This window comes from Vidua chalybeata, chromosome 3 (genome assembly GCF_026979565.1).
Source record: "Vidua chalybeata isolate OUT-0048 chromosome 3, bVidCha1 merged haplotype, whole genome shotgun sequence".
NCBI classification, from domain to species: Eukaryota; Metazoa; Chordata; class Aves; order Passeriformes; family Viduidae; genus Vidua; species Vidua chalybeata.
Window position 1 is genome coordinate 94,894,339 of NC_071532.1, and position 16,746 is coordinate 94,911,084.

Genomic DNA, 16,746 nt, shown 5'->3' on the forward strand with positions numbered 1-16,746 from the left:
TCATTACAATTTTCTCTCCTTAATTTTCCCTTCTGTTTGATATTTAATTCCTATCTTATTTTCCTGTGGGAATTTTAAGCACATCTTTTCACTCCTTAGAAATGTCGAGGACTGAATAGCTGAAATGTTATTTATCTTTCTTAACACACTTAATTCCACTTGGCAGTGTGGAAATCCCTCTTATTTCTGAGTATTAAATTTCTGGTCAGACCAGAGAACAAAAGTGGGCTTAGACAGTTTTGAAAACTGCCCTCAGTTAATTATCTCTTTTGGGCATTTCAACAATTTTATTCAAAAAATCTGAATTAATCAGATTTTTTAAGAAGTTTTACCATAGCCATTCATATAATTTTTATTTACTCTCTGCAGAGAAGAAGGCAGAGAGTGAAAATCTGAGTTGAGCTAGACTGGGATAATTACTGTAGTACTGCAGACTTTTACCACCATACTGCAGGGAAGGGAGCAGCCTTTAGGGGTTCTTACCAAGCCACTGCAGTGAGCCTTTATTTGGGATTCAGCTTTAAACCAGAGCTTTTTCCATTCTGACCAGAAAACCCTCAGCTGCAGGGAACTCAACCAACCTCAGTCAACCATATCCCTCCCTTCACAGAGAAACCCCAGCAACCTCAGGGCTACGTGCCCTATGACAAATGTGTTAACCAGACTTCCATTTAATTATGTAGCTATTTCTCTGAGGACATTAACAGAAAGGAAAACATATAATTATTTGCCTAATGGACAGAGACATGACAGAATATAAAGTACAAATAAGTATCATTCACAAAAAAAAATTATCCCTCTAAAATGGTACCATGCACATACAGTGTTATAGAAGTAAAACTCTGTAAATACTGCTAAATTTTAACAAACATTCTCAAAATTTATCTCAGTTACATTATCAGAAAACAAATGTAGTACAATTAGGGAAAAAACTATTTATCATTTAATTTACCTAAAAGCTCTCTTACAGTACTGAATATTAGAATTTTACAGGAGATGGATAAACAGTGCATTAAGATGAAAAAGGGATATATTTTATTAAGACATTAAATTATTTTTTGATAATTACTAATATCTAGTTTTAGAAATGTTAAAAAAAAAAAAAAGCTTCTTTTTTCCAGAAATGCAAGCAAGGCTGCTAGAGATCAGAGGTGTTGGTCATATACTTCAGAAATTAACAAACAGGTTATCAAACCTGAATCAGAAATTAACAAACAGGTAATCAGGTATCAGAAAATTTGGGAGAAAAAGTAGCTTTAATTAACAAGTGTACTAGATTGTCTATGAGGATATTATTGGGGGGTTCTTTTTTTTTTTTTTTAATGGGCCATATTAAAAATCATGTGATTCAAGGAAAGTAAGATATATTTGCTTGGAACTGGAGAGAAAAAAAGGCAAAAAGTAACAGGCATTGTGGTGTTAAATATCACAAGTAAATAAACACCCAAAGACAGGTTTACATAGCACGAAGGACAGTGGAACCAGCAAAATGAATTGCAAAGAAAAGAGATCTGGAACCACTGAAGGTGCCCCGAGGACCAAGTAACATGACCAAGACAGCAAGAGTGGCAGAAGGCACAGAAGGAAATGAGACCTAATCTTAAACACATCATCTACCACTTCATGCACCAGACACAAAACAAAACTTGCTCCCTGTTGGCATTTCTGGAACTGCTGCACTTCATGCAGTCTCAATTACCATTTACCATAATTATGGTAATACTTTCATGTCTGTTTCCTCCTCCATGCATTTCATACCAGGCGAACATACATTGTTGACAAAGTTAATTTCATTGCCCAGATTTATTTCTTTCACTTCCTTCATGTTATCTTCTAGCTCACTGCTCTGTAAATGTCTAATATATGTTCTCTTTATCTGGAAAGGTTTTTAATAGCTAACCTATATTATATATTTTTTCCATATCTCCTCCTGACTTCTTTCTTTTTAAACTTACCTTCATTTTTTCCACTTCTGATTCTAAATCGTCTAGTATTCTACATGTTGAAATGGTAATAATATGCCTCCCTTCAATTCCCAACTATCTTCTCTCTTGGAGAATAAACTGTTGTCTTTTAGGCTTAGGAAGAATTATCCTATCAAGTTGCTACAAATTTACCTGCATCTATATTATAAGGTTGGGAAGCTTACTAAAGAGCTTTATTGCCAGCACTGAGGTATATGGAATAAAGACAGATGGACAGAAAAACAGAGAAGCAGAAGAAAAAAAAAGTACCCTCTTAGTTTCACAACAAAACAATAATTACATTTCTTTCTTTCCAACCTTTAGTATATTAATACAAAACCAAATTATTACCACAAACAGAACAGCAAAATCACATAAAACTGATTTTATAATTGCCAGAATTTCAATTACATAAAGAACAAAATAATAAAAAATCCTAAAAAAAAGTTTAAAAATTATGTGCACAGTTTTCTTTTTACAATGTCAAGACCAACTTTTACCGTGATGAATACTTTCAATGCAGAGAAAATTGAGAAAATACTACTCTTCATCAAAAAGTGTTCTTCAGATAGTTCTGGTAACATATACTCCTCCTAAAACTCTAAGCTCAACTTCAGAAAGGAATAGGACAAAGAAGCATTTGAAAATCCTGATTTAGATCCTGCTGAAAAAATTTTTGTTTCAAAGCAAAATGCTGATCTTCAGCAGCCATACAGGAATGGATCTTAATATCTATCTCTCAGAGACTGGCTTCTAAAAAAAATAAATATGCTGTGTTATACTTTATATATTTTATATAAAAATATAGAACTGTGGATAGTTTTATATATGCATGTTTATTAATTGCTACAGATTTTATATTTATATATACACACATATACATAATCAGTGGCTAAATCAGAGCCACTGAGAAATGATAGTTTTTTTTTAAATTAGTGAGGGAATTACATATTTTCAGAACCACATGCAATTCAGTACAACTTGTCATAAGAACAGAAGTAACATCTTGGATCAATGATCTAGTTTTATGAAACATGACAGTACAAGTTAGGTTTGCAAATACGCACAGGACCAGATGATACTAAACCTCCATTTTTCCAGGTGATTTGACTTTATAATAGTACATTCTGAGCAGTATTTCTAACTTTTGCACAATCTCTCCCCCCTGATTTCTACTTCAGTGAATCCTGTTGGAAAGAAACATTTTGATTTGTTCCCTTCATTTCACAGAATACAGTGCTGATTGTATTGTATTGATTTGTTACATTTACGTGTTCAGTATTGATAATCTGACCAGTACCAGAAATTTTGTAACTTTAAGGCTGCTAAATTTAAACATTTGTCACAGCCATTGACACAGGCAAAAACCCCCTTAGTTTATTTTTTCAAAACAAAGAATAGCTTTAAAGAGCTCTCTGCAGTAGAATAAATTAACACATTGAACTTTATATTTAAATTTTCCAGGGAACAACAGGAAAATAAAAAGATCTTCCTTTTAACAATATAGATACTGACAGCCATTACTACATGTATATGAAAACAAATCAGAGTTCAGTTAACTTTTTTCACTTTTTCATTGAACGGAACACACTGCATTGTTGAGCTTTATTTCAGGTTTACTACAGCTAGGAAAAGGCAAGCCTGTGAAAACAAAATAGTATTGAGAATCAAGAAGAATCTTTGTACAGTTGCTGACTCCATAGTCAGTTTGCTAAAGAAGTTTAGAAATCTCACATAGTAAAACCTTATGTACTGCACTACCAGAATAATCATGCAGACATTTCTTGTAACAAATACAATCATCATGGACTTTAATCATTCATTGGCAACAGTCTGTTCAATATTCTTTTCCCTCCTATTTTGTATAGGTTAAACAATTTCATTGCTGAAAGACAATACACATAAAAATAAGAACAGGAAACGTAATCAAGCACAACTTGGCAAAACAGGCAAATGTGTCTGCACAAATTGATGAGATTTTCTCCCAACTCCCACCTCCTTAGAGGTCTTCTGGCTGTATTCTTGAAACTGCATGGAAATTTCAGCTTCTGAATTGTTTCCAAAGCAATGAAATCTGAATGTGACATTTTTTTTCTGTATGTCATTCAAGTAACCATCAATCAATGCTCCAAGACAATGGAGTGAAACTTTTCTAAATGACACTCCATAAGGTCAACTCCAGAAACTAGAGCTGAGAATCTATGACAACTAACTATGCAGCTTTAGTCTATTATACAGACAAAAATAACATTTTTGATGCCTTTTGTTTATTCATATAATTAATAACCTTGGTATGTTTGTTAAAAAATAGAGAAGTTAGTCTTAAAATATACAGGGTGACTGAAGACCTAGAACTAGCAGCAAATCATATACATACTCTAATATTTTGGGTTTGACTGAATTTTTCACTTATAAATTCAGTGAAAAATTTAGGGATAGTTAATAAACTTAGGTAAGTTACAGCCTTCTGCAGACACAACGTTTGGACTTGCTACTTTAGAATCAGTTTTTAAAAGACAAAAAGTACCTGTGTGAAGATTTCAGTGACCATTGAAGAGGTGATTTTCTACACCTTTCAATATATCCCTTTTTAAATTATAAGTTGCATATAATAAACAGCACCTAGTTGTCACTGTTGGGTCAGAGATGACACAGATAAATTATTGACACACTTCATGCATTCTCAGAAGGCTAATTAGCATAAGCCTTGTTTATTTCATCCTCTCCTGTTTTATGGCATAGAACTATATAGCATAGAACTATAGTATAGTTCACTACAGGTGGACTTGATTGGTCATTTAATCAATACATTTCACATGACTGGTTAATTAACAAGGCACCCATTTGTAAACAACCTTATGGGTAAAACAGTTTATTGCAAAACACCAGGTGCAGATTGTTTAGAATTCTTTCTCTCCTGCACCCGAAAGCTTCCCAGGCCGACTCATGGGAAAGCTTGTCTAGCTTTCGCTCTCTCTGACCAGAGAGCTGCTACCACAACTAGTCAGTCCTTTAAAATGTATTGCCAACAGATAGCAGTCTTTTATTATCAGCTACTATGAGAAACACAGTTGCCCCCACCCCATGAATTCATTTCACAGACTTTCAGTGCAGTTTATCTCCTGATAGTCAGATAGAAATCACCATCTCAGATTAGAACACTTTCTCACTGAAGAAGCTGTTACACAGTGAAGTGACATTTCATTTAACTTACAGATATTTCAGATTTTCAAGGTCTTCAAATGCCCCACTAGGAATTCTTTTGATTTGATTGTTGTTTAGAAGCCTACAAAAAGAAATAAACAACCATTTATTTTAACATAAAGAAACACTAGGGAAAAAAAGTGTAAAAGCAAGGTCAATATAGTATTAAATAGAAAATGCTTTTTCCCCTAAGAGTAACTGTTAGAGAAAAAAATGTTATGTGCTTACAGCTGGTCAACCACTATCTTGCAGGTGAAAACCTGAAAAATTAGACAGAATTGTGAAAAAATAAATTAAAAAATACCCAAACCCATAAAAACAGCAACAAAGATAAACAAACAAAACCCCAAACCAAAACAAAAAGACCCACCCAGAAATGGAATAATATAGTTTCTTGCAGTTATCTGTGATGTAGATGAAGGGGAGGAAAAAACCTTCTGCATCAAGTATACACATCAGTTTGAAACTGACAAAAACAAAGATTTGTCACTAGCAGGTGCATTAAAGTGACTTTTCCTAGATGTTTCTTAGCAATATCTTGTGTACTGGGCCCTTTACATTGTACAGGAACACAATTGTCCGTATGCACATATTTGCACTCATCCCTCATACACTGGTTTTACAAAGAGAAGGGAATTAAACTTAATGTATCCTGTCTTTATTTGGGACTTGTGAATATCAGATCAGTGATTTGGACAGTTAAAACTTGAGCTGGATATTTGGCAGAAATTGTAATTCAAAACTGGGATCAGCTGCAAAGAGAGGTACGATCAAAGAAGACTGGAAATAGGGACAATTAGCAAGAATATCTTGGCAGCACAGATTTGGACAATATGCGTTTCAGGGAAAGTCTTTTCTTCTGGTCTCAATATAGAATAAAAGATGTGTCAGTATATTTGTCATGATTGCCTGCAGATAAATAGTGATCCAAAGCTCACTGACATCACTACTGTATTTCAACTCATACACTACTTTTCTTCTGGGAAACAGTCACATTTACAATAATAAGTTATGTACATTTAAAAGTAAAAAAAAAAATTGTCTGCCTTAATTCCTCATGCCTGCTAATATATTAAAGAAGAGAAACATGCATGCATTTGTTTTAAAAGTGATGCCTGAAGGAATGATAGAAGAGATACAAAGTTAAAATGATAAAACTCATACTAATTGTATTATTGGTTGTAAAAGGTCTTTTAGAGAGACTTTTCTTCACAATCGTATATGATAACAAAGACCTCCATAAAAGGCAGCTCAGTAGGAACAAAACCATCTGACTCCTGCCAGTCCCGTTAAGCACATTAGAATAGGAAAATTCAGAATATTAGAATTTGTCAAATATTTTGTAGCTGTAACACATTTGCACATCTCAGCCTTTGAACAGCTTTCTTGTAACCCCATGGATTATTATGTGATATTCCAGCAAAACAATTTAACACCACGTCAAAAAAATCTTACAATTATGGTCTGCATTTTTTCGTGAAATTCAATTAAAGTATATTAGTAAAATACTAGTATGTAAATATTTTTCTTTTTATTTTGATAGACATAGGTGTGTTTTTGCCTTCAAATATTTTGGTCCTAACCCCCACTTCCACCTGTGTAAATCCTACAGCTCCAATTTATGAGACTACTTACCTGTGAAAAGTGAGCAAATATGACACATTATCAAATTGATCATATTAAGTCAAAAGGGAAAGGGTCTTAGGGTTGAAAAAGGACTTACAGTGTGTTCAGGTTTTTAAGCCGTCTAAACTCTCCTGGCTGGATTTCTTTAATCCTATTAAATCTTAGGTCTCTGTAGAATTAAAAAAAAAAAAATCAAGTTATTAAAAAAGCTATAGAAGCTATTTTTTCATATGAAAAAATTAACTAAGCACAAGTCCTTTGTGATGACTGACCAGCCTCTGTCCATAAAACACAGCTTTTGACCAAAGCAAAACAAATCCAAGCACTGACAAGTTTAGGCAGAGGATTCACCAAATCCAGCCTCAGTGGTCAGCTGAAGGCTTTATCTAAGTTAAACCTGTGGTCACGAAGTATGTTCTCTTCCACAGTGAAGCAACTTGTTGTTCAGTATTTCATTAAATTGAATTGCCTCTGTACTTTAAAAGCTGTTTGTAAATAATACCATAGGACAAAAATGCATATTTATAAATAAACAGATATAGAAACATTTGCATAGGAAAAAAAAAAGCAGGAAAAAGAAGAGACAGGTTAAGACTTTTAAGCTACTCAATTTTTTAGTTCTGAGTAAGGAGGCTTAAGTGCCCTGTGTTGTCTTGCTTTTAAAACATGTAAACCCAGCTGCCTGAAGCTAGACATTTTCTTATTTAATTTTATTTTCTCTTATTTTTTATATGTTTCTACAACCTTCAGTTTCCTGTTAGTTCTACAGCTTAATGGGAATTCCAAGAAGAAGGAAATCTATTTCTCAAGCAGCGCTCTGTAGAGAAAGCAGGGACAGGGAGCAAGGTGGAAGTGGAGCAGGGATGTGGGGAAACACCTTGGCTGTGCGTGTCTCACCCCTCTCTTCTGCTGAGAGCAGGCAGCAGGGCTTTCCACCTCTGCCACCTCCTGTTCTCCCCTGACTCCATGTCTGTCTACTGTATTCCAGCAGCTCAACATTGGTTTAACCAACTGGTCAGAACCAGCAATAAACCCATGCAAAAGAACCCAAAACTAACAGGAAATAATTTTCTGCCTGGTAAGCAAAATGGACAAGCTTCTTGGGAGAGCACTCAGGTGAGAGGAGGACTACAGGACCAGGGGAAAGGAAGCAGGGTGATAAGTCTGTCCTCTTCCCTAGCAACAGACCAAGGACACCAGGACCTTATAGTGTCTGGTAAGCAAAACAGAAGGGAAGCAAATGGAAAGTAAGTAAAATCTAAAACACTGTGATGACGTATCTTAGAACACACGCTTACCAATTGCTTTCAAAAAGTAGGACATAAACATGTCACAACTGTAATCTTTGCACCACACCTGGTCTCAGTTAAAACAAATATGCTCTGCATTTTAACAAGTAATATGTTAACAAAAGTCTCTCTGCAATTTGGTCAAAGGAAATACAGAAGAGCAGACAAAACGTCAGCTGCATCCTAAATCATACAACCCCACCGGCTGAGGCTGTATTAATGGCAGGTATAGTTGTCGGAAGTCTTTTATAAAGACCATACTTAAGCATCATTTCTCATGGATCCACCCATCAGAACTTATTCAGCTCTAGAATAATGGTCTCAGAAGGACTGCAAGGAAAGGATTAGACATGTGGTTCTGTTTGCATTACACTCCACCAAAATACTTGATCAGTGACTGGAATAAATGAGGGATGCAAACTTCTCTCTCTTATTTAGATGTCTAGTTAAACTGCCTGTAGATGTGCTGGACAGCCCCTTTACATAACACTCAGTGAACTGAGGATTTCCAGATTTAGAAACACAAATTTTCACAGCGCTAACTTGTTCTTCACAAGAGCACTTCTTTAGCTCTACCTTAACAGCATTATGTTTTGCTCATCACTCAGGTGTTTTATGTGTCATACATATATGTTCCTGATGAGAAGGAGACACTGCCTCTGAATCTCAGGTGCCAAGATACTCTAAACAACCATGGAATGTCATATTCTGCACTGAGAAGACACAGCAGATCCCTCTGTAAGAATCATTGGACATGACTACCACTTTGCTTTCATTGCTTTTTCTAGATTATCTGACAGTTTATTGTGTTCTAAGGGAGCATTTTAGTTTTGATTAAAATAGTCAAAAGTGAAAAAAAATCAATATTCATGTATGTAATATTGGAAACTGAGTATTTTTAAAAAGCCTCAAACTACCATTACAACTAGCAATATTTAGTTCCTAAAAACCTCTTTATTTAGATATAAAATAATATGCATTCATCCATATGAGAAGCAAGCCTATTCCCTACATCGGTGCAAAGACAATAAATAAAAATTTAACTTTTATGAAGGGAAACAAGGAGCCAGTCCACTGGGTCAGCAGCAAAATGAGACCTCTTTTGATGTATCCAATCTACTCTGCAGTAACTCATGAGAATAACTGGGGATTAGGAACACCAAGCAAAGTAATTACATGCATTATTACATGCAGTACCAAGCTGCAATTTATCTCTACTCCTAAAACTATTGTTCTTCTCATATGAAGTTGTAAAAGCTAAAGAACACATCAAGTTTGAAATTCTACCCGTTCATTTTCATTCTACATAAAGATATGTGAAAAAGGAGCTGCAATAAAACACAGCACATAAATTTTCTCTAAAGCACAGTATATTTTGTATCTGTAAGTAAAATTATAAAGAATATATATGTTTTGTTCAAAGTCAGTACAACATTTACATTAAAATTGGAGGGAAAAAAACAATGTTAACCTTAATAAAATGTAGGATTATAATTTTATTATTATCCATATTTATTATCCATTCTTTCAAAGAATATTTCCTTCTTCAAAGGAAGTAACATTTATTAGTGTTTACTCAAAGTATTTTCATTAATTTTCAGCACATAATCCCCCAAAATAAAGAGTTAAACAGCTCACAAATTAAGAGGATAAAACTTAAATCATAACCATTGAAGATTTCTAAAGAAGAAATCTGTGAAACTGTGATAATTTCCCTATAGAACAAGATAATAAACTAGCGGATAAAGGAAATAGAATTTACATTGCATGCATTAGTTTAGGTGGTGTGGTATATGCCATTCACATAAACAATAGAGGAAATCTCTGTAAACCGAGTGTTCAATTGCTAGGGGAAAACATATGCAAGACCAGTTATGGAAGTGAAAGGTTGCACCAAACAGAATTGGCAGAAATCAGATTCAGTAGAAGAAAAAAAAAAAAGCAAAAAACTTTAGTTACTGTCTGAGAAGTTACCACTGTCATACCATCATAGGAAAAAAAAAATAAACAAACCCATTCCATACTAAACTGAAGCGCCATTTCTCAGGCTTGAAATGTCATGCCCCCATAGCACAGACACTATATCCAGCTTATGATAACAGAATGATTTCAGGGAACAGAAGAGCTCAGAGCAAAAGCCCAACAGCAATCGGAAACATCCCCTTGGAGAGTGAATGGCAGGAATGAGGACTGTGTTAAAATTGAAAAATGAGTATGGGTGGCACAAATAGGCCATTATGGAGCAGATCTTCAAACACATTTTGTGTTGCTGAAATAATGTGTGGTCAATCAGCATGATGAGGTTTCTTGACCCCTTTTTTCTGACTAGTTCCGGCCCAACCATGCCACATGACTTTCACTCACAAAAGCCTCTTCCCTGCCCATTCAATTCTCTTTCACCTTTTTTGCCGCTCCCCTTTTCACTCCTACAAACTGATATATCCTGGCTGGATGCTGTGCTTTGGACCAGAGCAAGCCTGACTCCCACTGACCAGCCAGAGTGCACCAGGAGGTCAAAACAGCAGACTGAGGGAAGCCACTCAGCTGTCGACTGTCATTTTTCCCCCTCCTAATCTCTAAACAATAAGTGAAACGACCAATTAAAGAAATGTAAACACCTGTGATGATGACGCTGAATTTTAGGGCATTTAGCAACTTTTGCATAACAATTCAAGGCTAAATGTCACACATTTGGTTTTTAAAATAAAAATGTATTACATCTAATACCGATTGTCTCTTTTATTATGTGTTTCAAAGTGAAAACATTTACTTCTTGAAATTGTAGCTGGACAACATAATTCAAGTTGAAGAATCCACCTCAGCTACACAGGCTTCCACAGAAGCTAAGCCCATCATTTTGAAGCATGTCTTGCCTGAATAACACGAAGAAAATATGTCCATGATAGCCAGTATACTGAATACTCTCAAGGGTTATTTTCCTGGCTGCACTCAGGAGCTCTGTTCTGTGCTAATCCATGGAGCATGACCAGGAAATGTTCGGCAGAGCGCGAGGCTGCATGGGCCAAGAACGTGCCAGGGAGCAGGCGCTCAATTTAGCAACTGGATGCCCTTGAGATTCACATTCCAGCGCCTCGGAATGGCCATGGTCCCACAGCCATGGCCAGGACATGTGCCAGGCAGGGTGTGCACACACACTGGCTTTGCAGGCTTCCTGCGTTCCGTTACCTGAACAGGGATGTGGGAAGATCTGTAAGGCCCAGATGTATGGCATGTAAGTAAATACAATATTTGTATATGTTTCCTTTTCTGTCACAAAGCAAACAAGAAATGTGCTGCAGACACTTTTTGTCTGGAGGAAAATGAATCCTCTTCTTAATAAATTCTTTATTTGAACTAACAGCATCCATTTGTCTCCCCTCTTTACACTGCCCATTTTTAACTATTTCCAATTTAGCATGGAAAATTAACTTAACAATATTTTTATTTAATTAAACACAGTGAAAATTTCTAAGTATATAAAAATTAAAAAACTACTGACCCATAAGATCCAATGCTTCTGTGACATATCCTGCACTGCAGGACATTCTTGAAAGTTTGCACTGGCAGTGTGCAGTAATGAAAGATAGGGTTTCTCTTTTAAAACATCCTTATGGGGTATGGCAACATTGGATCATATGAATTCACTGCAAATTTACAAAATAACTCTTTATAAACACTAAAGACCTTAATAAATATTTGGATATATAACAGTCACACAGGGTACACAGCAAACAGTACAAAATTGACCTTAAACATCAGCAACTTACAAGAAGAACTAATTAAAGAAGTTTCTGTTCAAAATGTCTGAGAGAAGGGATTGTTTTTACTTAGATCAAACCATGTGCTTAACATAAAAAGTGCAACTTTTTATATAAAATGCCTAAAGTGCAGTTTTCCTTTATTCTTTTTTTTCTAGTTCTTGCTAAGCAACATACAGGGTAGAAAGCTAAAGATTATAATTTCATTACTTTTATAAAGGGTTTGACTTCGGGTATTTCAATAATATTATTTCAGATCCCTTTTTGCACATGCTTGAACTTTAAAGATTCTGCTGCTTCATCAAAATCAGAAAAATCATTAACTGTTCTAAGTCAAATGGATTTAAAGTAGGGTTGTGAAGAACCTATCATGTGCTCTCATCATGGACCTCAAAAGGCAGCTACCTCAAAAGGTGGCTACCTTTGGATAAGATTGTGAATACTCAACACCAAAACTGGGCATTCCCGGTCATCACGCCACCAGTGATAACCCACTGATCTCAAATAATAAGCACTCATTAGTCAGCAGTTATGACAAAAAGTGTCATCCTAAGCAGGACAAATGTGAAAATTCCTTATAAAGAACTGCTGAAGCAGCAGTGGGAAAGACAGCAGGGCTTCTCCTCTGCTTGATCCATCCCAGCCATGTACTTCTCATCTCCCCCGGAGGACTGGGCATCCTGTGACTTATTAGGGCATAGAGGATGTCCCTAAGATCCCCCCATTGCTAGAGAGTATATTAAAAATGGCTTTCATTTTTTCAATTTTAATCTGTTTCAGAAAAAAAAATTGTCATGACCCAATACTAAGATCTTTAATAAAAAAATTAAACCCAAAATTTAACATATTATGCTACTGCTTCTTCTAGAGTCATCTTTCTCTATATATACACATATAATTAGCCAATTGTAACATGGATATAGAAACACTGTATTAAGTGATGATGTAATTAAAAACATTTATCTTGGGAGATATTGCATGTATACAAAGCATAACATCAGGGCATTCACAAAAAAACTCACTCTGCGTGTCACAGAAATGAGACAATTCAAGAGATTTCAAATCTAGTATCACAACTACAAGTATTCTTGGTTACTCCTTGCTACAGAATAGAAATAAAAGCAAAAATATAAATAATTTTATTTAAGGCTCATTTGCTTGGGTGTAACAATAAGATTTACAAAATGTAGTATAAGGAAAGAGTTTCTAACTTTAGCTGCTAGAATTACCAACACAGCCCCAAAATTTTAGACTATAAGACTCCCTTACTATAAGGGAGATAATTTAGTTTGCTTTGGACACTTTTATTCCTTGAGATAAATGCTTGAGAGGAGACTTCTATATGCAAAAGGAAGATTTAAAGTACAACGTGTAATTTGACCTTCTGTTTATACCTCTCCCGATACCGAAAAAGATAAATTCAAAAATAGACTTTTGATCCTATTTCCTTCTCACATTAAAGAATAAATTTGTTATTGTTTTCACTGTTAAGGCTGAGGAGGACACACAGCTGGTCAAACCTAGCACTCATTAGTTGTACTGATGCCAACCAATTGTGCAACACAAAGTTATGTCTTAGTTAGTACTTTTTGGTTAGACCTACTATTTCATATCACCTGGACTTCCCAACTTGAGAAGATCCCTTTAATAATTTGTTAATCTTTGAGGATCTGTTGTAAGCTTTTCTAGCCGAAATATGAAGATATCCTCTTACACTGCTTAATAACACTAAATGCAAACAACAGAACAACCTAAACACCAAATTGCACTTACACTTGTTATATTTGTTCTAGGGACTATTGACCAGCATATTGTGCCCAGATATCACAGAGTAAAGATCATATTCACACATTCATGCTGAGGAACACTACATGAAAAGGAGAGTAAGTAAAACAAAATAATTTTTAAAAGCACCAAATCCTAGGAGTGTCTCCAAAACCAGTATCTGTAAATACAGAATAAAGCAAATTTACCACTGGCAACCTAGAACAAAGAATTTAAACTGAAGTTTTGAAGAGCTGCATTTTTTTTTCGCCTGTCATATTGAAAGCATCTGATTCCATACTTTAAATTGAAAATAGTTGTGTATCTGTTAGCTTTGGACAAGACAAAGGCAATTTGGATAAAACCAACTCAGTCATATAATATGCTTTTCAAATGCCATGCTGACCCATTAATGACTTTTATTACCAGTCCTCATTTAAAAGCAAAATCTAAAGCATTTACCAATGAAACCAAATCCTGATTTTTATTAGCAATGAAGGTAAGTATCTCATTACCTTGTTTCAAGGGTTAACCAGTACTTCAGCATCGATTTAAGATATGAATGAACTTTAAATTTAGAGTTATTTCCTCAGCTAAGCAGAATCACCACAGCAGCAAAATGGAAAAATCTAAAAGAACACTACTGTCTTAAGTATTTTAAAAATGGGCAGGTTCTCAAATATCCAAGCTCTGCTGCAAAGGTAGATGCTTTTAAAAGGTCCAGTGAAAACTATTTAAAGCTAAACCTCTTCCTCTATAAGTGATTGTAAAGTGTATGGTAATATAATCTTCATTACTTTAATCTGACAAACTAAAAGGAGGTAGTGGCAGAAATAATGTAAGCTTTAAAATTATGGATTTATTATTGTCACAACATTCTGATATTGAGGGATATGAACAGCCTGAGAAAGATGCTTATGTGAAACACAGTGCACTCATTCATCTGTAAGGCTAGTATGAAATGCTGATTGACAACAAGAAGTGACAAAATGGAAAATAAATTCCTTCAGCTGTGTGATATATACTGAATCTGGAAAAAAGATGCAAAGTAGCTCTTTTCTTTTAAAAAAAGGAAAGTTTTCCTTTTTTCCTTTGCATTTCCCTTTAAAAAATAAAAATAAGGGAGCAATTTAATAGATAAACATTAGATTTGTAGCTCTATTAGATTCAAAAGGTAAATCAATAATTTAAGTTTACATAATTGCCATCATGCATTTAGCACTTATTCTGACATGTTCGTAAGGTAGGAATTGTCATAACCAGATGATTTTACCATTGCTAAATCCAAAAGAACAAAATAAGACACATTTTTTTCCTAACCATTGCAGATTAATTACTACCCAGCAGAAATAACCTATACCTTGAACACCAAACTGCTATGTTTCTCAATGCAGAACAAAAGATCTGCAAATGACAGCAAGACTACATTGCTTATGTCTACTTTATTCTTATTCTTTTTTTATTCAAGGTCATCCCAGCAGGAAATGAAAAACAGCCATCAGCATAGTAAAAACATTCAAACAGAGCAGAGCATGAAAATTGCACAAAAGAGGTTATATAATCAAGTTAGTGGAGTAACTGGATGATGTCAATGGCACTTTAATGCTGCTTTAACTACTGCCCTGTAAAAAAATGTGTCACTTTGTTGAACAAACAAAGACACAGCCACCACTTAAAAAAAATAAAACCAAAACCTACTTGCAGCTATAGCACTACTTATAGTAATAATCTCTGTTAGCAGTGTAACATTTGCTAGAATACTAGAGGAAATAAATTTTTGTGGGATTTCTGCCTCCTTTTCAGATTTAGCCCTAGAGCTCCTTTTACAAACAAAATTATATCATTCTTCTTTTTCTTGGCGATTCATTTTCTGGATTAATCCTCCCCAGTCTAATTATTACGTACAATATGTAATTTTCTTTAATTTATATCGAGATATTTTTATTATCTGTACATTAGCATGCAGCACATAAAAAAAGCCACTGCATTTTGAGATGGGAAATTAAAATGTTATTCTTACATGGTGAGAGGGTAGCATAGTCAACAGTACTTAGCATACTGTAATTTCAATACCAAAAGTAAATGGTACGACCACAAAAATATTGCAATTTGTTGAACAGGATGCAGAGCATTTGGAAGTACTTGCCTTGATCATAAACCCATGCTTCATAAAATATAAAGTCTAGATGATATATCAATTATTTAATTAAAATAATATCTGATTTGCACAAATATGTAAGATTTGTTAACAGGAATTTTGAGTTCACATGTCTTAAAAACTATTTTATCAGCTATAGCTTTGCTGAATGCAGAACTCATAATATATCCTTCTCCAAGAGCTAAAGATTGTTTTAACTAACAATTATTTTGCCATCACAGTTGAAAGGAAATCATTTAAATGTTAATTCAATGAAATGCACTACAGTATTGTCTTACTAAGTCTTTAGATCCCTTTGCTGCCCTTGTCGCCAATATTTGTAACCAGCCATTAAAAGTGCCATTAAAACTGCCATTAAAGGACTCAAGTGGGATTTGCTGGTCCAAAGTTTGAGGCCTGTAGGCTTGCCAAAAATTATACATGGAAATTTTACCCTGGTGTGATTGTGGCTCTTTGTCTCATCCACTTTCAGAGTCCTTCAATATTCATCCACTACAGAAATTACTCTGATATTAGAAATTTTATTTTATAATGTTTTCTAATTTTCATGCTATCTTTAAAAAAAACCCCAACAAAACAGAACCAAACCCACACAACCAAACCCTCCTCCTTTTACCAGAATGGATAGAATTCAGAGATGCAATTGCTGTTTCTGCAAAATCTGTCTTTATTTCTCTCAGGGGGATCTATTGCTAAAACCAAACAATGAAAAGGCTGTTGACAGCACAGCCATATGTTTCATTACTGATTATTTTTCATAGAAATAACCTTGGAAAAGGGCTGATGTTTTGCCCTGTGTTTGTGCTATGCCCAATAAAACAGAGCACAACAGTTGTGTCTGCGTGCTGTACTAACACAAACCTGAGATAGCAAAGGTCTTGGATCAAACTAATGGTTGGCACAGTCTGTGTAAAGAGCTATGATAGATTGAAATATTTTAGAGGACTAGTGGCAGCTGGAGATGCAACCTTTTCTTGGTTTCC

The 16,746-nt window shown here is 34.8% G+C and overlaps 1 protein-coding gene across 1 annotated transcript in view; it reads right to left on the reverse strand.

Moving 5' to 3' along the window:
• Window positions 1-16,746, reverse strand: part of PXDN (peroxidasin) — an 84,549-nt gene that overhangs the window by 51,061 nt on the left and 16,742 nt on the right. The window contains exons 2-3 of the mRNA XM_053938807.1: window positions 6,892-6,963; window positions 5,179-5,250 (exon numbers count right to left, since the gene is read on the reverse strand). Coding sequence (XP_053794782.1) covers window positions 5,179-5,250; window positions 6,892-6,963 — 144 coding nt within the window. The remainder of the gene's footprint in view (window positions 1-5,178; window positions 5,251-6,891; window positions 6,964-16,746) is intronic.